General features: G+C 42.3%; 1 protein-coding gene across 18 annotated transcripts in view; it reads right to left on the bottom strand.

Annotated features, from left to right (window-relative positions):
- Positions 1 to 25328, bottom strand: part of FRMD3 (FERM domain containing 3) — a 407701-nt gene that overhangs the window by 85949 nt on the left and 296424 nt on the right. For all 18 annotated transcript variants that reach the window (XM_021064660.2, XM_021064662.2, XM_084979808.1 and 15 more), the window contains 3 exons: positions 21763 to 21886; positions 4054 to 4141; positions 1827 to 1915 (listed from right to left, as the gene is read on the bottom strand). In XM_021064660.2, coding sequence (XP_020920319.1) covers positions 1827 to 1915; positions 4054 to 4141; positions 21763 to 21886 — 301 coding nt within the window. The remainder of the gene's footprint in view (positions 1 to 1826; positions 1916 to 4053; positions 4142 to 21762; positions 21887 to 25328) is intronic.

Here is a 25328-nt window from a genome sequence, read left to right as displayed (position 1 = left end):
GTGGGAAACTGCTGGTCCAGCCTCCCATGTCCTTACTGATACAACCTAGACTTGATTCTTTCTCTCCATCAAGTGTTTATGCAGTTGATGCTCTTCCCAGCCTTAAGGGGATGGATTTTTTTCTTGTTTATTTAGGGTCAAATGCTAGGGGTCAAATTGGAGCAACAGCTGCTAGCCTACGCCATAGCCACAGCAACTCGAGATCCGAGCCATGTCTGCAACCTACATCACAGCTCAAGGCAACGCTGGATCCTCAACCCACAAAGTGATGCCAGGGATCAAACCTGCATCCCTATAGATACTAGTTGGGCTCATTACCACTGAGCCACAATGGGAAATTCCAAGAGGATGGATCTTGATTTGACCAACCTAGTCATGAATTTCTCCTTCTTCTTGGAAGGACTAGTTTAAGGAGGCACTTATGACCCAACCCTGTTCAACGAGATTCATAGGAAGTCTCCTACAGGACTTCCAGAAAAATTATCCTTTTTTTTTTTTTTTTGGTCTTTTTTTTAGGGCCACACCTGTGGCACATGGAAGTTTCCAGGCTAGGAGTCAAATTGGAACTGCAGCCGCCAGCCTATGCCACAGTCACAGCCACACCAGATCCAAGCCACATCTTCAACCTATACCACAGCTCATGGCAATGCCAGATCCTTAACCCACTGAGCAAGGCCAGGGATCAAACCCATATCTTCATGGGTACTAGTCAGGTTCTTAACCTGCTGAGCCACAACAGGAACTCCCAAGTTATCCTGTTTTACTAGGAGACACATGGAAGGGACTGCTCTTCTTTGGGCTTGGGTGTTGCTGCATGAAGATGTGATGGCCAGAGTTGCACATGTGGCCATTTTATGAGCACAAGCCTGGGGATAAAAGCCACCAACCTGGGATGGCAGAGAGGAGAACAGAGAGGCCCAAGTCCTTCATGGTGTTGTTGGGTAGTTAAGTTAAAGGACTGTGGGACCACCTGAGCCCTGGAAATTTTGCTCTTTGAAATAATCAGTCCTCTCATTTGTAATGCATTGTGAGTGGACATTCCTGTTGCTTTGAGGCAAAAGCATCTTCGTTGACACACTGGATTACAAAGGGAGAGTCTGCAGCATGGATTCAACAGAAGAGAATGAAAAGAACCTGAGTGGGGGAGTTCCTGTCATGGCTCAGCAAAAACTAACCCAACTAGTATCCATGAGGATGTGAGTTCGATCCCTGGCCTCGCTCAGTGGGTCAGGGATCCAGCATTGCCCTGAGCTGTGGTGTGAGTCACAGATGTGGCTCGGATTCCAGTTCCTATGGCTCTGGTGTAGGCTGGCAGCTCCAGCTCCAATTCCACCCCTAGCCTGGGAACTTCCATATGCTGCAGGTGAGGCCCTAAAAAGACGGAAAAAAAAAAACAAAAAACAAAAAAGATATTGCAATAAACTGAGTCATGAATTTTTTGGTTTCCCAGAGCATATAAAAGTTCTGTTTGTACTATACTGAAGGAGAAGAAGAAGAAGAGAGTAGGAGAGAGAGGGTTCTGAATTATTCCAGGGAACTTGCACCTTTACTTGAACCCTGACCCACCTCACATTCTCACCAGGAAACCTTCTCTTCGGAGGCAGAGCCCCTGAGCCCAGGACACACCCTAGCTCTCTGGAGGGCTAGGGCAACAGAGACTGGGTTTCATTTATAGATGAATAATCTCCTTATAGGAAGCTCCAAGACAGGGAAATGGATCCTAGGCATTCTACCTACATTTCCAAACAAAAAAGTCAAAGCCTGGGAAAGAAAAACAAGACTAAGAAAAAACAAGATTAAAAAAATTTTTCCAAAGAAGTTCTCACCATTTGATCAAATGGATTCTCTTATTTCCCTGGAATACCACAAAGCCTGCAGCAGTGAATCCTAAAAATGTTGTTGTGCCTGTTGAATCCTGAAAAAAGAAACACATAAAAACCTATTTGCATTAATGGATATAAAATAAAGGATAAACAATATGCTTATGTGTCCTCACCCTGAGTTAATTTCAGGTTAATTGCAATAACTGTAGCAATGAGCTAGGTTTTTGAGATAGGAATTCCAAGGATAGTACTTATAAAATTTGGGCAAGGTCCAGGAAATTAAAGCTGTCCAGTTGAGGAATGGACCTTCTGCCTCCCCAGAAACTTCCTGGGAAAATACAGATTTAGTCCCAAACCCCTAGTTGACTTCCAAGTGTCTTCTGGGGCTGCCTGAGTGCTCAGATCTGCCCTACAATGGGGGCAAACTGTTCTTGGTTGGCATGAGCTCTGAGACCAAAAGCCCCAAGCATCTAATCCCACATAGGACTGGATTCAATCCCACCCAGGATTTCTGAAAATTTAGGTATAAGAACATGTCTGGATATGCCTACTTTGATCCCAGCCTCCACCAAGAAAACTAAGCATTGATAAATGAAGGCAAACAATAACAACACAGATCAGGTCTGTCTCCAAGTAAGAAATAAAACAGAGATGCTCAGATTTGTGGATCAAATCAAATTCGCTAAACAGAATAATCTGATTTTCGCCATTAGCAGGAAGAGGCATCTGGCAAATATTCTAAAATAATTGCGAGCAAGGATGCGCATGCCGGTGTATCAACACCCCCCTGCCCCAGGCTCTCTGCCTGTGCTGCATCCTCACAGATCCCAGAGGAATTGGGCAACAGCGGCTTATGGAGCTCCCCAGGTTCCTTCTAATGAGCAGCCTGAGCAACAAGCTCCAGCACTAGGACTTCACCAAATATTATTAACTGGTCCCATCTGGGCAAAGAAATGTTCTAGGATGACTCAAAAGGATATCTTTAAGAGCCTGGCTGATATAAACGCTTCATTTAGGATTGGTGTCTGGTGAATGCATCCGTTGTTGGTGTAGGATATGGAAAGAACACTGTTTTCTTAAAACATTTCTGGAAAACATATGCTTCGAGCATCACCTTGGGAGCTTGTTTGAAAGCCAGACTCTCCAGCTGCACCCCCAGTGACTCTGATTCAGTGGCTCTGGGATGGGGCCTGGGTGATTCTGACACACATGGTCTAGGTTTCCCACTTGAGAGAACTACTGTCAAATAATGCCAGTAAAGGGAAAGAAAAAAACCAAAACATTCTCCTAATATCAATGTTAAATCTTTCTTTTTTCCCTTTATACTTACTCATATTTTTTTTTTTTTGGAGTGGAAACATGTTTATTTATTTATTTTTATTAAAGTTTAGTTGATTTATAATGTTTCTTCATTTTCTGCCCTACAGCAAAGTGACCTAATCACACAGAGTTCCCTGTGCTGTACAGGAGGACCCCATGGCCCATCCATTCCAAAGGTTACAGTTTGCATCCACCAACCCCAAACTACTGACTCTTTTCTTTTTTTTCTTTGTCTTTTTAGGGACGTACCCAAAGCGTATGGAGATTCCCAGGCTAGGGGTCAAATCAGAGCTGTAGCTGCCAGCCTACACCACAGCCACAGCAACTTGAGATCCAAGCCTCGCCTTCGACCTATACCACAGCTCACGGCAACGCCGGAACCTTAACTCACTGAGCAAGGCCAGGGATCAAACCTGAGTCCTCATGGAGACTAGTCAGATTCATTTCTGCTGAGCCACGACGGGAACTCCTACTTACTCGTTTTTAAAGACTGCATTCTTTTTTGTTTGTTTGTTTTTTTGGCTGTGCCTGTGGCATGCAGAAGTTCCCGGGTCAGGGTTGGAACCTAAGTCACAGCAGTGTCAATACAAAATCCTTAACCACTAGGCCACCAGGAAACTCAAAGACTGCATTCTTGCTGGCAATGGCCTTTGAAAATAAATCTGTTTGGATTCCTTAACAGCGGTAAAACCATCCACTTGATGGATGAGTGAATTAGCAAGCAATTAGAAGACTCCAATAGGGAAAATGAACTACTCAGACGTGTGCCTTCAGCCTGCTATTGTCCCTTCTGATTAGGCTCAGTGGGTCAGGCTGTGGAAATAGCCTAGGAGTCTGCCAGGCCTGGACACCAATTAACTCTCTTTGGGGCAAAACTATCACTACCTTTTAGTTAGTGAGGGGCAGTTACCTTGCATGGGTGGGGATCCACCCCATAGGTTTCCAAAGTGTGAGCTTTCAGGAGTAAGTTAAATTCAGCAACCGGTGGGGTCTGGCCTCTGAAATCACACAAGAAAAGGTTAGGGAGTTAATATGAATAATGATAGAAACATGGAATTCTTTCATTCAGTAGAATGAAATATTCTTAATTAAGTAAGGGAGAAATCCCTACCTAAGTAGTAATCCGTAAGACTGGTCATTATTTTTCCTCGTAAGGAGCCCTTTGCTAAGAAACCTGAGCCTGTGTCCCTGACTAATTGTTCCATAATAAACCATCACGTACTTGGAAGACTCCAGGGACCTGGACAGTTAATCAGGGTTATTGAGTTACCAATAAGCAAGCCTTCGCAGATTTGATCTGAATATAAATAAAAACTTAGCCTCTGTTCTTTCCTACATATTTTAAAAGATTATCCAGGGTCAATGGCATTTCTTCTTGCTCGGGGTAGAAAGTGGGCAATCCTGTTTCTCCATCCACAAGCGTAAACAGAGCCATCTGGGTGAGAAGAGGTGTCAATTAGTCTGTCGGAAAGCCCTGGATTTTGAAAGGAAATCTCAGGGACTTTCAGTCCTAGCTGTGTCCTCCAGGGTGGTAAACAAGGACTTACTTTTGTCCTGGGGGGACAAAGGGGGCTGCAAAAACAGATGGCTGCGAAGCCCTTTGAGGGCTAACTTCCAAACCAGGACTGTGCAGCACTTCAACGACTGCGTTGACGAACGTGAATATTCCACACACATCTTAGAGAAACCGAACCCCTCTCCAAGGTTAAATATGTAACTAACAACCAAGAAGGATTTGCTAACAATAGGAATTCACTTTTATTTTCACAATGTAAAACGTTATTGCAATATTAACTCTATATCCACGCAAGCATCTCCCTAAAGATAGAATCCCTCCATACTCCCCTCAAGACAGCCAAGAGTCCTCATGCTTCTAATCAAAACTGTATCCCATCTACCTTGGTAAAGCCTTTCAAGAGCTTCTCTTTACCCTGCAAGTTCACTCTGATATGTTTAAGGAACATCTTTATTTTTAAAAATATTTTATTATAGTTTATTTATAATGTCTGTCAATTTCAGCTATACATCAAGTGACCCAGTTTTATATCTGTCTATCTGTACACACTCTTTTTTTCATACTACCTTCCATCATGTTGTATCACAAGAGATTGGATATAGTTCCCTGTGCTATACAGCAGGACCTCATTGCTTACCCATTCTAAATGATACTTTGCATCTACTAACTCCAAATTCCCCGTCCATCTCACTCTCCCCCCTCCCCCTTGGCAACCACAAGTCTGGTCAAGGAGCATCTTTATTTATTCATCAAAATCAGCGCTGTGGGACACTTTCAGTCCAACAACTCATCTTTGACCAATTCTTTGATTCTTTTTTTCCCCTTCCCAGCCTCCTTCCTCACCCCAACTATTCCCTCTCCCTTCTCTCCTTTGCGAGACCCTAGCAAATGGATTTTGAAATTCTTAGGTCTATCCTTCATCTTTCTTTAAATCTCTTCTTGTATTACAATCTGAATTATTCATTCAAACCTCCAGCTTCTTAATTTCTTCTTCAGCTATATGCACGCTGCTTTCCATCCCACTTATGAGTCATTCTAAAATATCAATTAAATATTTCATTTCCAATGTGATAGGTATTTCACACTTGAAAGAGATATGTGTTTTTGTTTTATGGTTTAAATTTTTCTAAGTCCTCTGAGGATATATATTTTGTTTCTTTAAAGTCCAATCCCTTTTACTCCATTAATCATGCTTTCTTGGTGATACCCCTTTGGTTTGCTGAGTCAGGGTGTCTTATTCAATGAATTAATGTTTCCTTAAGTGTTTGGTGATTCTTGGTTTGGAGGTTTATCTTTGTATTTTTTTTTTTGGCCTTTTTTTTTTTTAAGGTCCATGCCCAAAGGCATATGGAAATTCCCAGGCTAGGGATTGAGTCAGAGCTGCAGCTGCTGGCCTATACCATAGCCATAGCAACATGGGATCCGAGCAGCATCCTTAACCCACTGAGCAAGGCCAGGGATCAAACCTGCATCCTCATGAATACCAGTCGGGCTCGTTTCCGCTGAGCCACAATGGGAACTCCCATCTTTGTATTTTATGTTATTTGTTTAGTACCATGGCCTCCAGAGGTTGTAGGCGAGGGCAAGACATGCATATGGGAAGAGTGTGAGTTACTAACTTGATTTCAGGCTGAAGGATGTAGCTCCTTCCGGGTATTATCCACACAAGGGACCTCTGGCTCAAGCCTGCTACTGCCCATAATTTAACACAAGGGGACTAGAAAAAGAGGTCAAAGCTGCCCAATCATTCCAAAGGCAACTGTCCACCCACCATGATACCCTGAAGTACCCAGAACTACTCCTACTCTATACATGTGTTTGACCTGGATTTCCTCCATCTGTTTCCTATCTTACAGAGATACTGCAGGACATCAAGACATCTGACCCAAAGATGGTATTCTTTCTGTATCAGCTTTATTTTCTTCCTCTCTCTCTCTCTCTTTTTTTTTTTTTTTGGTCTTTTTCGGGCTGTACACATGGCATATGGAGGTTCCCAGCTAGGGGTCAAATTGGAGTGGTGGCTGCTGGCCTACACCACAGCCATAGCAATGCAGAATCTGAGCTATATCTTCGACCTACACCACAGCTCACGACAACACCAGATCCTTAACCCACTGAGTGAGGCCAGGGATCGAATCTGCATCCTCATGGATACTAGTCAGATTTGTTTCTGCTGAGCCACGATGAGAACTCCTACATCAGCTTTCTAATACATTTTCTATCATCCACAGGGACTTGGAGTGGGAAGGGAAGGGAGCCACATATGATACCTTTTCCTTTTAATAGAAGAGATAATTTTTAAATCCTTCCTTCACAGAACATATTCCTGAGGGATGAACTCAAACACCTGCTTTAGAAAAGTAAGGTCTTTCTAAAGCCTTTCTTGGTTTCCTCTTCAGTCTTGATGTTCTGAAATTTCTCTGTGATATAAATAAAGAGAGCCTATTTATTTTTCCACCATGATCAACACTGTATGGCCCTATCAATCCATCAGCTCCTATCTTTCTTTGACCCTTTCTTTGATTCTTTTTTTTGAAGCCATAGTCATTATAATTATTTCTCTTCTTGATAAAGTAACAAGAGGTTTAAAAAAATTACCAACACTTTTGATAGGGAAAAAAGGACTTTCTGAAAAAATTTTCAATACATACAAGTACTTCTCTCTTCATAGCTCTCTCATAAGTTCCTGAAGTAATAGCCTCTGTTTCAGCAGAAAGTAATTATTGAATCCAAATATTGAATGATTTCTGCCTCCCTCCTCTTTCTCTACATATACACTCACTCCCTTTTCTCACTCATTCACACACACACACACACACACACACACACACACACACACACACACACGGCTGGGGACAAAGCATGGAGCATGGGGCAAAGTATGTTCCTTAGCAGTACCCCCACTCTGATGGCCCTCAATGCAAAGCTTCAGCCTAATGGTCCTGAACTAGAGCCAAAGCAGCCCAGTGCTTCCCCCAGCCACAGGCCACCATCTCTGCTCCGGGGTAATCCTCTACTTGTCATGAAAAGCCCTCACTCAGCCCCATAGGAAAAGAAGCTCCTCTGCTCTAGAGAGCTGGCCACTCCCCTTTATAGCTAAACTGTCAGCCCCTTTGTCTAAGCCACGCATTGTTTCTTCCCGAAATTCAAGTTTGCTTTTAAAGCGCACCCTTCTTTTCCATTCAGTTTGAAAACAAATTAATTTTGCAAGGTTATCAGTTAGAAGTTTATGATGGAAAGTGAGTAACTTTTGCTTGTCTGTGTGGCCTCTTTCTGACCACTTCCCTGCCCCTTGTAAATCTGATGAGCATCTAATTGCAAATACTCAGTCCCAGATGGCAGCAGGGTACAGTGCTCCATAGCTCCAGAGGACACACCATTAAACTCAAAGACCTCTGCTCTTCAGAAGATATCATCCAGGGGTGAAAAGGCAAGCCCTAGTATGGCAAAAGACAATCAAAAAAGGACTCCTATGTAGAATTTTTTTAAAAAAGAAAAACTTCTTTAAGTCAATAAGCAATTAAACATTTTAAAGATAACTCAGAAGATAAAATGGGAAAAGGCTTGAGTAGACACATCACCAAGAAAGCCAAATAGCCAACAGCCACATGAAAATTGCTTACCCTCTTTATGATCAAGAAAATGCAAAACTCGAAGAAGTCATTTACACATCCGTCTGACAGAGAAAAAATTTTTTTGAGAAATACCAGGCACTCATGAGAATGTGTAGCAAAGCAACTCTCATATACTAATGGTGAAAGTGTAATCTGGTATTACTATCTGGAAAACTGACATTATCTATTAAAGTTAAACATGTTTACCCTATAATACAGCAATGTCCTTCATAGTTATATATACAACAGGAACCAGTGCCTATTACACCAAGAAATATGTGAATTTTCATAATAATGCCATTTGTAATAGCAAAAAGTAGGAAATAACGCAAATATCTACCAATGGTAAGATGGACATACAGTGGAATACTATACAGCCATGAAGATAAAATGAATTTGAGCTACACACAACCAGATGGGTGACTATCACACATACAACTGAACAAAACAGACCAGATATCAAAGAATACACACTGGATGTATTCCATTCATATGTCTTTTTAAAGGAGGAAAATAAAACTGAAGTCAGAGATGTGATTACCTAAGGGAAAGAAGGAGAAGGTAAATATTGCAAAGGGGCTTCTGAGTTGTTACCAGTTCTCTCTCTAACCTGGGTGGTGGTTACCTACTACTTGTTTTGTAATAATTCATTGACCTTGACATTTATGTTTTGTTTGCTTTTCTGAATTTGTGTTATACTTCAATTTAAAAAAGGGTGTGGGAGTTCTTGTCATGGCGCAGTGGTTAACGAATCCAACTAGGAACCATGAGGTTGCGGGTTTGATCCCCCGCCTTGCTCAGTGGGTTAAGGATCCAGCATTGCCGTGAACTGTGGTGTAGGTTGCAGACACAGCTTGGATCCCGCGTTGCTGTGGCTGTGGTATAAGCCAGCAGCTACAGCTCCGATTCGACCCACAGCCTGGGAACCTCCATATGCCATGGGAGCGGCCCAAGAAATGGCAAAAAGACAAAAAATAATTCATTAATTAAAAAAAATAAATAATAAAAAAGGGTGTGAAGCACTGGAAACCCTTGTATATTGTTGGTGTGGATGCAACAACCCTTTTGGCAAACAAGCTACCATTTCTTAGAAAAGCTGAAGTTGTGCAAACTCTATGGCCCAGGTGTGTACGTGGTCTCCATACCTAGGTGTGCACCTACGCACCTTTCACATACACTCCCATGGGAAGTATTCAAGAAGCCATAATAACTGTTTGCAAACACAAAAATCTAGAAATGACCCCAATGGCCATCAACAGAATGGACACATCAATCATGACAGGCTCACATGATAGAAAATTAATTACACAGAATCAAACATGAAGACCTATGGCTGTATGCATCAATGTGAAGACCTCAGAAATATAACGTTGGTGGGGGAAAAGGGAGATACAAGAGTAGATACGATTTCATTTACATGAAAGTCAAAAATAGGGAAAAAAAACCCAAAGCAATACATTACCTACTTCCTGAGGTACAAAGTACATTTATAAAAACACAGGAGGATGAATGACCTACAATCAATTGAGAATAGCAGAGAGGAGAGAGAGAGAAGTAATTTGGGAGGGACACTTGAGAAGACCAGAGGGCATCTGGTGATCTTCTAATTTAAAAGCAGAGTTAGCGGGTCACGGGTATTTTTTCAACTATTCTTTTTTTTTTGTCTGTGAGATCTTTTTATTATTATTATTAAAGTATAGTTGATTTACAATGTTTTGTCATGTTCTGTGGTATAATAAAGTGATCCAATCACACATTTCCCTGTGCTGTGCAGTAGGATCCCACTGCCCATCCATCCCAGATAAAACAGTTTGCATCCCCCCGAACCCACAAAACGCCCATCTCTCTCACTCCCTCCCCCTTCCCCCACTCCCCTGGGAACCCCAAGTCTGCTCTTCTTGGCCATGCTCTATTTCTGTTTTTTGTTTATTTGTTTAAATTATATGCATATTATATATACTCTTTTACATATTATACATTTATAAAGATTAAAAAAGAAACAACTCCTGTCTTTTTAATAAAAGAATTATTCGGTGAAATATCATGCAGTCTAATAGCACCACTGAACTAAATGGAATAGGCCAAGAACAGAATGGAAGTACATGCAGGACAACCTTTTACTAAACGCTCCTGTTTTGAGCAATATGTAATTGTTTATATTGCCAAGCAGTGTCTATTTTTTTCACTGAATAGTCATCAAGCAGTGATTCTTATGCTCCTTTTATAGATGAGGATGCTGACCCTCAAAGAGGAAAAGTGACTTGCTCAAGGTCACTCAGCTATTCAGTGTGTGCAAATCCAAGGCAGCCTGGTTCCAAAATGCTTCTCAGGACCTCTGCCACCATCATGACCAACATGATACAGTCCAGGGCCATCTGCCTGCTCTCCTGGATGCCAGGCCAAGCATTGCCAAATGACATCTATTAGAAAGCATTTTTCAAATTCTCAATATTTCATCTTATTAGTGATGAGGCAATCCAACCCAGACGATGGATATTTAGATCTGATTATCGAGCAGTGATGACTCTGTTTCAATCTATGTCAGCGATCCCCAGACTAGAGCATGTAGGCTAAATCTGGATCACTGCCTAATTTTGTACAGCCCTGGAGCTGAGAGTGTTTTTGCAGTTTTTAAATGACTTGAAACAATCAAACAAAGAATGATATTTCCCACCCCCCCAAAAAAAAAGTTTTATTAGAGCAAAGACACTTATTTGGGTACTGTCTGTGGATGCTTTCATGCTATGATGGCAAAATGAGTAGTTGCAGCAGAAACTGTATGCTCTGCAAAGCCTAAGATGTTTCATAAACAGCCTAGGACAGAAAAAGTTTGCTGAATCCTGATCTAGGAACCAAACACAGGAACAGAAAACAATTGAAGCTGTGTCTCTTTGATTTCATTCAATGAAGATAAAAAATGGTACCTACCTCCAGGGTTTGATGGAAAGAGTTAAGCAAGTTAACAGATGTAAAGCCATGAGACTAGCGCCTGGCACAAAGCATGCTCTCTCCTCACCCTCTGAATAGCATTTGTTCCCTTGTTAGCCTTGCCCATGACTGAAATCAGAAATATGACATTGGTGGAAATATTAGGAAGCATGTCACGATATTCACAGCAGGAGTTCCCACAATGGCTCAGTAGGTTAAGAACCTGACATAGTTTCTATGAGGATGTACGCTGATCCCTGACCTTGCTCAGTGGGTTAAAAATCCAGCATTGCCGTGAGCTGTGGTGTAGGTCGTAGACACAGCTCAGATTCTGAGTTGCTTTGGCTGTGGCCTAGGCCTGCAGCTGCAGGTCTAATTTGACCCCTAGCCTGGGAACTTCCATATGCCACAGGTGCAACCCTAAAAAGCAAAAAAAAAAAAAAAAAAAAAAAAAGATATTTACAGCAGACCAAAGGCCCCTCCCCAAATCAGCATCATCTGTGTTGGGTTTGATGTACATCTCCAATAGCTAAGCATTTAAAAGACCTAATCTGAAAAGTCATACACGGAGAAAAGCTACAAATGTTCAGTGAAGGGAAAGGGTTCAAAACCAGGGACAGAAAGTGGAGACCCTGATAGTGATTAGAAACTCTGACTTTGGAGTTCCCGTCGTGGCACAGTGGTTAACGAATCCTACTAGGAACCATGAAGTTGCGGGTTCGGTGCCTGCCCTTGCTCAGTGGGTTAACAATCCGGCGTTGCTGTGAGCTGTGGTGTAGGTTGCAGACGCGGCTCGGATCCCGCGTTGCTGTGGCTCTGGCGTAGGCCGGTGGCTACAGCTCCGATTGGACCCCTAGCCTGGGAACCTCCATATGCCGCGGGAGCGGCCCAAGAAATAGCAACAACAACAACAAAAAAGACAAAAGACAAAAAAAAAAAAAAAAAAAAAAAAAAAGAAACTCTGACTTAGAGTCCTCCAGACTCACTAAGGAAGAAATCATTTAATAGTCAGGTTTCCAGAAAGACACTAAGATCAAGTAAAGAGAAATTTGTTTTTCCTTCGAATCTCTCATCGGACATTTGTTTCTGGCAAGAACTGTTTGGAAGTGGAAAATAATGACTTTCTATCCTTTAAATCTTGCATCAGGAATTCTTCTGCTGAGTCTCATAATGTCTCTAATGAGACAGAGGTAAAGGCCAGTGTTTAGCTGAATTCCTTTTCAAGAGCTAACAATTCTCTAAAGATATGCTTTTCTAATAAATTAGGTGAGGTCAAGTAATTAGGCATTTAGCTGTGTATCTCCCTTCTGCCTGTCTGAAATGCCTTTTTTTTTTGCAGAGAGGAACACTCTCTCTCTTAATGATCCTCCTTTCGCATACCATTATCTGGAGTACAAAAATGTACAGCACCCCAAAGGATGAAGGCAAATTATTAGTGGACATTACATTAATTATGGAATGAGGTGTGAGCAATGACCTGGGCTGCTTGGAGCACAGCTGGGCAGGGAAAAGGGTGGATTTGGCTCCATCTGATCCCCTTGCGTCTGTGAGCTCTGCAGTTAGAAGACCAATAGAACTGTCTTCGAATACAAAGTAGAATCCTCACCTTGAGTTAGGTTAGGTTTTGTGGCAACTTGGTTGCAACTTGGCTTAGATTTAGCTTTGTTGCAACTTTAGAGTTTGTTTACCACTGGCTTCAAAGGCTTAAGACTGTTCTCAGAACTTGACCTTCAGCAGGACTTGGAAGCTTAGCATCCATGAGACTTTGGAGAAATCTCTATGCTTTAAGGCTTGGCTGCCAACTTTTTGAGCCACATGGTATCTCCTTTGCTCTTCAGTCCTACCCACGGCTCTCTCTACCTCAGAGGATCATCTTCCTCCCTGTGGTTGTATCCTGGGATCAACAAGGGATGCTCAGTGATGGCCTGGGGCCAGTGGTGGTGGGAAAGGGCAACTTATTCTGCAGCTGGAGTCTCTGGGGTTCCCCTCAGTCAAGTCAGCCCACTCTCAGTCCCTAAAGGCTTGCTAAAGGCTTGGCTCCTTCCCCTTACCCCCCACCCCCGCCGCCTCTGGCATATTCCTCCCCCTCCCTCAACCAGAAGGGAAAGTAACCGCAGGTGTCTGCTGTCCCAGGAAGGACATGCTGGATTTTAGTACATTTAGGTTTTTTGCATCTTCAGTTCCCAGGTTTTGTGTGTGTGTGTGCTTTTTAGGGCCATACTGAGGCATATAGATGTTCCCAGGCTAGGGGTTGAATCGGAGTTACACCTACTGGCCTACACCACAGCCACAGCAATGCCAGATCCAAGCCACATATGCAACCTATGCTGCAACTTGCAGCAACGCTGGATCCTTAATCCACCGAGCAAGGCCAGGGATCAAACCTGCATCCTCATGGATACTAGTCCGGTTCTTAATCCACTGAGCCACAATGAGCACCCCCCTCCCCAGACTGGTTTTTAAAACATGACTTTGTAAGTTTATCTAGCTTAGTGCTAGCTTAGTGTTGGGGGAGATCAAGGTCTCATGGTTTCCACATCCTAACTGGAAGTGAGAGTTCCTCAGTCTGTCATTTCTAATTCTTTACTTGGCATTACCTCTTGTAAACTCCGGGGGCACCATTAAGGACCACATCTATGCAGGGCTTTAGCTAGAACAGTACAAATGTGGGTAATTGCCATGCCATGAGAGAGACAGGGGTGATGCTTTGGGGCCAGGCAGGGACAAGACATAGAGAAGAACAGCCAGAAAGGTTCCAGAGCATTTTCTAGAAAAACTCAGGTTTCGGTTAAGTTCTATTGCTTCAATAGAAGCTTTGGGTAAGTGAACTTCTCAGGCCTCTGTTTTCTTACTGGTAAGAGAAGGTGGTCACAAACAATTTGATGGAGGTAGAAGGTGAACTGGCTGAGCATTGCTGCTTAGTGTTGCCATATAGGTGTCAGGGCTTTGTGTTACCAAATGTTTCTTTTAAAGAGCATTGCTGCTTAGTGTTGCCATATAGGTGTCAGGGCTTTGTGTTACCAAATACCCCCAGTTTCAAGGAAAGTTGGAACTTTATGGCAACTGACTGTATTTTTTCAAAACTATCATTTGGTCAAAGAACTTACATATGGGTCAGAGTATCGTCCAAAGATGCTCATTTTATAACCCCTGCTTTGGATCCCAAGGGTCCCTCAAGTGTCATAACTGGGTGTCAAGTTTCTTTGTTTTGGACGAGTGACCTCTTAACATTCAAAGTCTCTGGATGGTAGTTGTAGCTGTGGATGACCAATAAAAATTAGGAAGCGCATTAATTGTTGCTTCACAAATACTGTGTTCAAAATAACATTCCTCAAAACATGAAGTCATGGAGTGGGGAGACGATGAAGGCGGTGCCAGCTTGGTGGTGAAGGAGCTAAAGATCATCTCTATGGTTCCTGACACACAGTCTCTCTTCAGAAAACACCTGCTGTGGGAATGGATGGATAAATGTGTGGATGGGTGGATGGATCAAGGACGGATATGTGGTAGACTGTGATAGTCTCGTGATAGTTCAAAATATCTTTGACTCTATACCTAATTTAATTCATATGTTAGAGGTGATCCAAAAGCATTAAGTAATGATTGAGTCCAGATTTCAATACTACACCCCTCCTTCATCAAAGTTCTGTTGTGTTTCTGTGATACTGCACTTTCTCCCTCCAAGTCACCTTAGCCAGATTTCATCTGCATAGGAATGCTGATGGATTGAATGCACATGTCATTTGTCCTTGACCCAGCCCTTTCTAGAAATGTCCCTGATTTTACGCCATGTAGTACAAGAATCTTTGGTCCTTACAAGAGGATCATTTGATGCCAAATCATTCCATCTTCACATTTCTAAGAAGAATATTACGCTAAATACATACAGAATAGAAACATATATCCTACCAGAAAGCAGGAGTGGGGGGCAGAGAGGGAAGAAAAAAGAAGAGGGAAGAAGAGAAGGAGAGATAAAGAGAAAGAGAGGGGGGAGGAGAAGAAGGGGAGAGTCGAAGGGGGTGGGGAAGGGGGGGAGGCAAGAGGGGAGAGAGAGGGAGGGGGGAGAGTGAGGGAGAGGAGGAGGGAGAGAGAGGGACACAGAGATGATTCTAGGGTTTGGGAATGAGAGACTGGAGAAGGGAAAGGATACAGGGAGTGAGGAGGAGGGATGATAGAGAAAGCACATTTGAAAAAAGATTAGAGCTGTAAAATAATCTGACATTTCCCCTTTTCCTTTTCCACAATAAATACTCTTCTAAAAATTGTACAAAACATTTCCTAAGGAGGTCCTTGTAATCTATACATTAGAAACTCAGGCAGAGGGTATTTTCATAGCAGGGCACTTGTTTCTAGAAAGCCAGACACTTCTGAAACTATATGTCCTAGTCAAGAAGCCATAGCATAGGATTTACAGAGAATGTGAGTTTTGAGAAATAAAAAGAGGTAATGATTCTGTTTAAAATACACTCTGTATTATCATTGCTTCCTGCACAAATTCACTGGATTCGATCATAATGGTGATGGCTATTCTGATAATTTTTCTGTTCTTTAAAAGGTCAAGGAATATCCTTCATCAAATTACTTCTCTAGCCATTGAGATTTCTGAATATTTAAAAGCTGATGACCTGTGACTAAAGATAATCCAGAGGTCTTTGTCTTTAAAGAGAAACCTGATGAACTAGTCAGCTGCGTAGAAACTCCAAGAACACCTCCAGTGGACCCTATCAGGGTTCCTGATAGTGAAATCAGTCTTATGCTTGATCTTCAACGCCCTCTGAGCACCCTCAGGACTATGGAATGGGTATTCCCTTTTAACCCAGATGGCTATGATCTAAGCTGTGGAAAACAAACCAAGAGTCCAAAATAACAGAATTGTCACATCCCCAGGGATTGTGGCAATGGTCTCCTCCAGCCACCAGAGGGCTCTAGAAGAAGCAACAACTTATTTCTAAGCCGTCCCAATGCTAGGAAGGTATATCTCTACATACCAGACTCAAATAAAATCTGTAAATTATTTGAATGCTTTTTACACATAGTTTTAAAAACAAATATGGCTCTTCTTAAAGGTATCTGTAGAGTCAGGAGAGTGAAGCAGAAACTGATTCCAGACCTGCTCTTTCATGTGTTTGAAACGAGAGTCAGCAAACTAGAATCCATGGATCAAATCTATCCCACCATCTGTTTTGTCAATAAGGTGTTATTGGAGTTCCCTTGTGGCACAGCAACTTATGAATCCAGCATTGTCGCTGCAGCAGCTCAGGTTGCTGCTGTGGTGCAGGTTCAATCCCTGCCCCGCCCCAGGAAATTCCACATGCCACAGGTGAGGCCAAATAAATTAACAAATAAATAAAGTTTTATTGACTCTTGGTCTACCCATGTATTTGTTGATTATGTAGCTCTCCAAAAGCAGAGCTGAGGGTCTGCAATAGAGATCATACAGCCCAGAAAGCCAAACAAATTTATTAACTACACCTGATAGAGAAGACTCATTCAGCCTCAGTGAGTTTTAGCACTGACATATATTAAAAAATGTGAATAATACATATCCACCTTCTCTATGTCACAGGATAGTAAGAGGACCGAAGATGCCCTTATGAACTCTTTTGAAATAAAACAGTTAGCTATACACCTATTAGAATGGCCAAAATCTAGAACACTGAAAATGCCAAACGCTGATAAGGATGTGACAACAGGAACTCTCCTTCATTACTGGTGGGAATGCAAAATGGCACAGCCAATTTGGAAGACAGTTTGGCAGTTTCTTACGAAATTAAATATACTCTTACCATATTTACCATTACCATCATGGCTCCTTGATAGTTAACCAAAAAAGATGAAAATATATGTCCACACAAAAGCCTGCCCGTGGATGATTATAGCAACTTGATTCATAGTTGCCAAAGTTCAAAAGCAACTGAGATGTTCTTCAGTAGGTGAATGGATAAATCAACTATGGTACATCCAGACAATGGAATATTATTCAGTAATAAAAAGAAAGGAGCTATCAATGAAAAGACCTGCAGGACTCTTAAATATATATTGCTAAATGAAAGAAGCCAATCTGCAAAGGCTATGTACTAGGTGGTCCCAACTGTATGACATTCTGGAAAAGGCAAACGTATGGAGTCAGTTAACAGACCAGTAGTTGCCTGGGGTTAGGGAGGAGGATGGGATGAATAGGCAGAGCACAGAGGATGTTTATGGCAGTGAAAGTATTCTGTATACTATAATGATGGAGATATGTCATTATACTATGGTCCAAACCCATAGAAAGCACAACATCGAGTAGACCCCAAGATACATGGATTGGAGGTAATAACTATGAATCAATGTAAACATTATAACAATGATACATTATAACAAATGTATCATTCTGGTGGGGGATGGATGCTGACAAAGGAGGATGTTATACATGTTCCAGGGCAGGGAAGATAGAGGAAATCTGTGTGCCTTTCATTCAATTCTAGTATGAACCTAAAACTCTTCTAAAAAATAAAGCCTATTAAAACACAAAAATAAAACTCTTCTTAGTCAATGTGATTGTGGAAGCCAGTAAAAACTGTTTGCCAGCTGTTTCCAGTTTTCACCTTCTGGACACCTGAGAGAATTGTACTTCCTTGCTGTTGGGTAGGACCACATGTGACTAGTTCTGGCCACAGTGGTTAAGTGGAAGTGACATCAATCACTCCAAGCTGAAGCAAGACAGCTCTCTTTTTCCTGACAAACCCAAGCTTGTGACTGCCTTGAATGACAATGATGAACAGAGCCTCCTAGCTGATCTCTGGTGGGTACATAGCAGAGCAAGAAATAAGCCTTTCTTGTTACCAATGGATTTTGTGTATAACTATATAGCTCTGAGAAATCTAATTCTGATAGCCTCATGAAAGAATCTGAAAAAGAATGGATATATACGAATATTTATGGCTGATTCACTTTGCTGAACACCTGAAACTAAAACGACACTGTAAATCATCTACATGCCAATAAAATTTATTTTCTAAAAAACAGGTCTTTCTTGTTCTAACCCATTGAGCTTTTGGGGTTGTTTCCTCAGGAAAATCTATCTCAGCATGGCTGATATGGAGAGGATCATAAGTATGATTTCATATTTGCAAAAGTATCTCTTCTTCCCCCCTTCAGGCAATGATGTGGCACATTCAAAGAAGTACAGCTGATCCAGCCACAAACTTCCAGCTTCACTCACAAATTCCTTCAACATCTAAAGGAGTCTATGCACGTAGTCTGTGGAAACTCTTACTAAAATCTTGGTCTTCTGTTTTCAAGCACCTCAGAATTCCAGAGGGTCTGCTGTCTGTCTGTGTCTCTCCCCACCGCTTTCCCCTAAAAGAACCCTCTTACTCATGTGTGTCTATCATATCTTGGTTCCAACTTCAAGCACTGTGTAGGTGCCTAAGGAAGAGAGTTTTTCCTCCCCAATTCATTTTCTCCCAAGAATCACAGCTTTAGTCCCTTCCACAGAAAGCACAGGAGAATGATTCTAATCCAGCAAAAAGGCTGGAGAAGGTTGTGAACCCCCACAGCTAAAAGTGTTTCTCTCAAGGCAAATCGTGGTCATTTTGGCTAATGTCTCCATATCTATACTGCCCTCTCTTTTGTTTTCTTTCTTGCCTGGTTCAGAAACAAGGTAAGAGGCAGGAGGTCATTTTGGGGACCCCTCAAACCCCAGCAAAGACCACCCAGAATCCTTTCAGGAAGTCTCCATAAAGCAGATCACTGATCATGCACTATCCCTGGGCTGTGTGGGAGGGTCCTGGGTGCTCTGATAACCTCAGAAAGTAAGATGTAGTACCCTGGGGCAGCCTCATTCAGGTCTCCAGTTCCCCCACAAGAACATCACATACTTTCACAACCGGTGGGCAAAGGGCTCATGGATCCCCCAGGGCAACCTCCAACCAATTCTAGAAAGCCCCTTGTCTTCTGCATGGTCAGCTTATCTGCTCTTCTTGTCTTCCCATCCAAACCTAATATCTTTCCCTGCTGCACTGATGCAAAAGGAAACACATGAGTACTTAAGGAGAAAAAGGATCAAAAACACATGGGAGAAAAAGGGAGTTCCCTTTGTGGCTCAGTGGTTAACAAACCCAACTATGTCCATGAGGATGCGGGTTCAATCCTTGGCTTTGCTCAGTGGGTTAAGGATCTGGTGTTGCCGTGAGCTATGGTGTAGGTCACAGACATGGCTTGGATCTGGCATTGCTGTGGTGTGGTGTAGGCTGGCAGCTGTAACTTTGATTCAACCCCTAGCCTGGGAACTTCCCTATGCCACAGGTGTGGCCCTAAACAGCAAAACAAACAAACAAACAAAAAATAGGAAAACATCCCCTGAATCTCTCCTTTCAATATCACATGATTTCTGTCCTGTTTATCCTCTAGGCACAGAACTTTGACTTCTTCACGGGGGCTTTCTGGGTGTTACAATGTGCAGCACCCCAGGAAAGCAGCTTTGACCAAGCCATGGAGTTCACTTCTGGGATCTACAAACCATGGCTGATGGTTGGCTCCCTCTGTTCCCTGAATGCATGATGACTGCTTTCAGGGTTGTCAACAAATTCATATGCTGCTACAAAGTCCAATCTACAGTTTTCTGATTTTAAAGAAAAGCAACCTGGAATCTTCTTTGGCCCACTCATTTCCTCATAAAATCCAATGGGTCACCAAGGCTTGTTGCAATGTCTCTTGAGAGCCTCTTCCAGTTTTCTCTACTCCTATCTTTGTTCAGGTCCCTAGCATGTCTTGCCTGGACAATAGAACCAAAGAACTGGTCCTCCTGTCCACAGTTTCCATCCTTTGGGGCCACCACCGTGGTGATCACTGTGCAACACCAACATGGCGATTACCTGGTTGCCTATGGCTGCTCAGCATAGGTAGGGGACAAGGACATGGGTGTTAGTCTCAGGTAAGGGCAAGGTTCAATCCTGAGTCTGCTAACAAGGCAAGTTCCTCAGCCACTCCAGGCTTCCCCTCAGATGGGGAACAATGATGGCACCTACCTCATAGATTTTGGGAGGACGGAGTGGGATAATGTATGTAAGGCTCATAGAACAATATTTTGGCATCCAGTAAGAGCTCAATAAATGTTTATCATCATTTATTGAGCAAATTATGGTTATAGCAGACCATCCAATCCCCTTTTCCTACCAATACTCACTATGGATGTGACTCCTTCACCCAGAGGGTCTCTCCCTATGCTGCCCAGATGCTGCTGGTCCACAAGCCCTCAACTGGAACACTGGAACTTGACTTTTCCAGGCTTGTCCCCGAAATGTAAAACGAATAGGCAGACTATCCTATTTTGAACAAAGCTTTCATTAGGAGGCGATACTCTAAAATCACCCATAGAGATGGTCTGTTGCTTTCTGAAATTGGCACAATTTTTGGGGTACCTAGTCATCCTTATCTCTTAAGAACAACTCATCTTGTTAAAGCTGATGTGGCCACCCTTAATGCCTATAGGTATAGCCTCCTCAGACTCACCAGAAGGGGGAGTGCTTGCCTAAAGCAGGGATCTTGGCATTCCCTCTTAGGGGGACAGTTATTTGTTCCAGGATTCATAATCCAGAGACACAGGTTTTTTGTTTGTTTTCCGTAATTACCAGAAGCAGAAGCATTTCAGAGCTTGCAGTTCTCCATCCATACTTGTCACACACAGCCCATGCTCGATGTCACTATCAAAATGAATTTTCTGTGATTTGCACAGATCTAAATTCTAATTACAGACTTGAATACCTGAGTTCTCTGATTTCCAAATTGGCAAGGACTCCAATTCATGCTTCATCATTCCCGGTAGCTTATGCAAGTGAAAGCATCACGGTGCTGAAGAGCAAAGACTCTGGAGCCAGGCTACCTGCAGTCAAATCCTACTTCTGCTACTTGCTAGCTGTGTGATCTTGGATAAAATGCTTAACTTCTCTGTGCCTCAGTCCCCTCATCAGGGGAATGGTCACATGGCCATGGCACCTGTTTCCTAGGTTGTTGTGAAGTTTGAATGAGTCAGTTATGCGCAAGTACTCAGAGCAGTGTCTGGTACACAGTGAATAAATACTGTATGAGATTTTTCTATCCCTTTTGCTCCTGCTCTGCAGTTAACAATCATCCTAGAGCCTCCAAGACAAGGAAAAGAGAAGCAGATGCTGAGTCTGTCATCTTGAAGGTAGCTCAGCAAAGGAAACCTTGTTCAGTGGGGTCTACCTGGGTCAAAATTTTCAGTAATGGCCACAGGAAGGGAAGAGGCAATGTAAAATCCACAATGGAAAGGCTGACTTATTTATCCTAGATTTCACTTTCAGAAACTGAAAACACATAAGAAAATGTATGGCTCTAATAACTGCTGATGGTTCATCAATAGCCACTGGGGGACACCACATTGTTGAGACTGTCATTGACAGAGGACCTGCATGGCACCCAGAAATATTGCTCTGCAATTTGAAACAGTCTACCCATATATCACAAATATTCTTACTTCACAACATGATTTTCACATTCCCTGAAGTAAGAACTCTTTCTCGCCTCTATCATCCCTGCGATGTCTAGCCCCTATTACCTGAGTTCATTTTTATGGATTTCCACTATTTTTCTTTCCAGCTTCTGTGACTGCTTGGGGAAAATCTCAAACTCACTGATGTAATTCTCAGGATGCTCATCAGGATCATAATCGCCGAGCTCAGCTGTAAGCAGTAAAAATAAAGAGAAAGATTAAAAACAATGGGAGCAGAGTGTACCTGGAATGGCTCCTGCCACTCAAAAAAAGAAAAAAAAAGACTTCATCCAGCCATATGTGTTTGTATCCATGGAAAGACTGTCTATAGAAGGTCATATTCTAGTTCAGATTTAACTCTGTAGACCTGGGCACGTGCCACACTCTCTGGGTCTCATCTTCTTCATCTATACGAGAAAGGAATTTAAATCATTATTTCTCAATGGGGCACTACTGACATAAATAATTATTGTTTCAGACCCTCCAAGACATGATAAGACATTTTGCACCCCTACCTTTTAGGTATTAAGCTTTGGTGGCACACCCAGTTCTTGTGACCACCCAAAATACCCCCTAATGTTTCCAAATGCTCCCCATGATAGGAGATGTTACCACCTCCAGTTGGAAACCACTGGGTATTCCTCAAAAATTTCAGAGTTCTTTTTCTCTGAGTCAAAGGGTTCCCGAACTAGAGCTGCCTGCTCTGACATTTGTGCAAGTGTGGTGCATTCAATGAAAAATCACAGCATAAAGACACTCAAGAGGATTGCACTTCAAAACAAATAGATTGCTCTTCAAATTAAAGAGTGTGCATCTAAGTATGGTCGAGCATCCCTGATAAGGTTGTTGCTGGATTCTAACATAGGGTACCTCCAGAGGGTCTGTAAGGGCAAAAAGAAATGCCAGCACACCTCTGGTCACCCACAGGGTCTAGGAAAGGATGGACCTAGGATGTGTATCCATCACAGTCAAAAGCAGTAAAGGTGATGCTCTAGCAGTGGAACTATTTTCTAACTGATTCCACAAGATTGCTAAGGAAAAGGAGCCAGAAGGGGCAAGTATCTTGAACCATAAATGGCTTGGAAAAGTAGATTTTAAAATGGTGGGAAAACTGTATTGGAAGAAGTCATTTTGATCACCAAAATGACTCAGAAGTAGATAAAAATCAATATGCCTTGAGAACATCTGCAAAATCACATCCAGCTCTGTAATTTGTATCTACTGTCCCTTCATTGTTGAATCATATAATGACTGTAAAAGGACAAAACTGGGAGGAGAGCAAAGCTCTTTAAGGCTTCTTAACACAGTTCAAATTACAGAGTTCTTAAAAACCAGCCACAATGCATACCACAGGAAGAAGGACTTTTAAAATAAGACTCCAAATGCCATCAACCATAGAGGGGAAAATCATTAATTTGATATCCAGAGTATAAAATAGTCCTGTTCACTGAAGGACATCACAGCCAAAATAGTAGATCAGATACTAAATTGAAAGAATATATTTGAAAAATCTAAATCTGACAAGGGCTAATATCTAGAATAAGGAAAAAAATCCCTACAAATCAATCAATAAATAGGCAGGAATTCCAAGAGGAAAATAGTCAAGGTATATCAACAGCCAATTCACAGAAGCAGAAACACAAAGCAGTCGTGAACAGAGAGCAGCTCAAACTCATCAGTAACCCAGCTATGTAAATATGCAAACTATAACTAGAAGGTGTCACTTTACATCTATGAGATTAACCAAAAGTTTAGGAAGTCAGATGATTTTATGTGTTGGCAGGGACACAAGGAAACAGAAGTACTTACACCTGTCTGGAAGATTCTTGATGCCTGTAGCTCTTCTAGAGAGCAAGTCATGAGTCTAATAATATGACCCAGCAACCCCATTTCCAGAAAAATTCTGGTTTATATTTTACAAAAATTCTGGGTGCAAAAAACCATATGGAGGCAGCATGGGTGCTCATTGTTGTTAGAAGCCATAAATAGGATGTGGGTGATGTGCCCTACTGGATACTCTGTAGCAATCAAAAGCAACAAAATAGATATATACCCAGTAACATAAACTGATCCCCCAAAAGTTCCCCTTGTGGCTCAGAGGTAGTGATCTGGACTCATGGGTTCGATCCCTGTTCCCACTCAGTGGGTTAAGGATCTGGCATTGCTGTGAGCTGCTGTGTAGGTCACAGATGAGGCTCAGATTTGGTGTTGCTGTGGCTATGCTGTAGGCCAGCAGCTGTAGCTCTGATTCGACCCCCTGCCTGGGAACTTCCATATGCTGCAGGTGCGGCCCTAAAAAAAAGACAGACAGACAGACAGACAGACACACACACACACACACACACACACACACACAGATACCCCAAACAGTGTTCCCAGCATAAAAAGGAATGAATGAGTTCCATAGCCCCATTTAATTTATGTAACTTTAGAGTATATAGGCACAAAACAATACTGGTCGTTTTATAAGGCTGTATGCCAAGTCAAAGATACATCTGAATCCAGTAATGTTGCCTTAAGGATGGAGAATAATGAAAAACGGGAAATCAATTAATCAATAGATGGGCCTAAAGGGGCCAGTGATGAAAGTGGGCCATGAGCTAATGAGTCCTACGTTTCCAAAGAAACACAACATAACATACCTACACATACACACAAACACACACATCACACACACATACACATGCCCCTGTGAGCTGGCTATGGACCTAAAGATTAAGGAGATGGTATAACCCAGTGCCTGCTTTTCTAATGGGAATGGACCACCCATATGAAACTAGGTCATGATCAAAGCAAATGTCAGCTTGCACAGTGACTGGGGAGGGCAGGTATTGTCATGGGTACTTCTCTTTGCAGGAAACATGAGGTTCAGCAGACTCATTCTGCTAAACATGATCACCAAGTAGCCTGGCAAATGGCTGCAAACTAAGAAGAGAAACACCATGGAATCTGCACAGGGTTGTGGACAAGGTCGATGTCAATGCCACCCCTATCACCTGCCTGGCTTTCTTGTTCCTTAAAGCCTGCTTTTCATTCTGACTTCACCTGAAGCAAAAGGCAGTTTATAAATGACTAAGGACTTCTAACTTGCAATGTTGTTTTCCATACCAAGAGGAAATGGGTAAGCAGCCTGGGGTTCTCTCTCTTACATGCAATGTTGAGGGTGAATTTCAGCAAATAACATGCAGCACATGGGATGGCTTGGTGAGAATTTCAAATGAAGATGAAATGAAATGGGGAAAATTAAATCGAATTTAATTTTCAGAAAATTCCAAAGAGTTGAAGCAAAAGGATGAGTGTGATTGGGTGACAGTAAGTGTCAAGGGCCAGCATGGCCATGGCATTTCCCCTGTTTTGGCGAAAAATCTTTTTTTTAAGAGAGATAAAAGACCCTTTTTATGAATATTTCTTCTTTACATTTAAAAAAATTTTTTTATTAAAGTATAGTTGATTTATAATGTTTCTTCAATCTCTGTTGGACAGCAAAGCGACCCAATCACACACAGTTCCCTGTGCTGTGCAGTAGGACCTCGTTGCCCATCCATTCCAAATGTAACAGTTTGCATCCACCAACCCCAAACTTCCTCTCCATCTACTCCCTCCCCCCGGCCCCCAGGAAACCATAAGTCTGC

The sequence above is a fragment of the Sus scrofa genome, chromosome 10, assembly GCF_054392235.1.
Source record: "Sus scrofa isolate SSC_HxYL_T2T_F1_AM1 chromosome 10, Sscrofa_HxYL_maternal_Yorkshire_Landrace_v2.0, whole genome shotgun sequence".
Taxonomy (NCBI): domain Eukaryota; kingdom Metazoa; phylum Chordata; class Mammalia; order Artiodactyla; family Suidae; genus Sus; species Sus scrofa.
The sequence above is the reverse complement of the archived record's forward strand: the minus strand, read 5'-3'. Positions and strand labels throughout refer to the sequence as shown.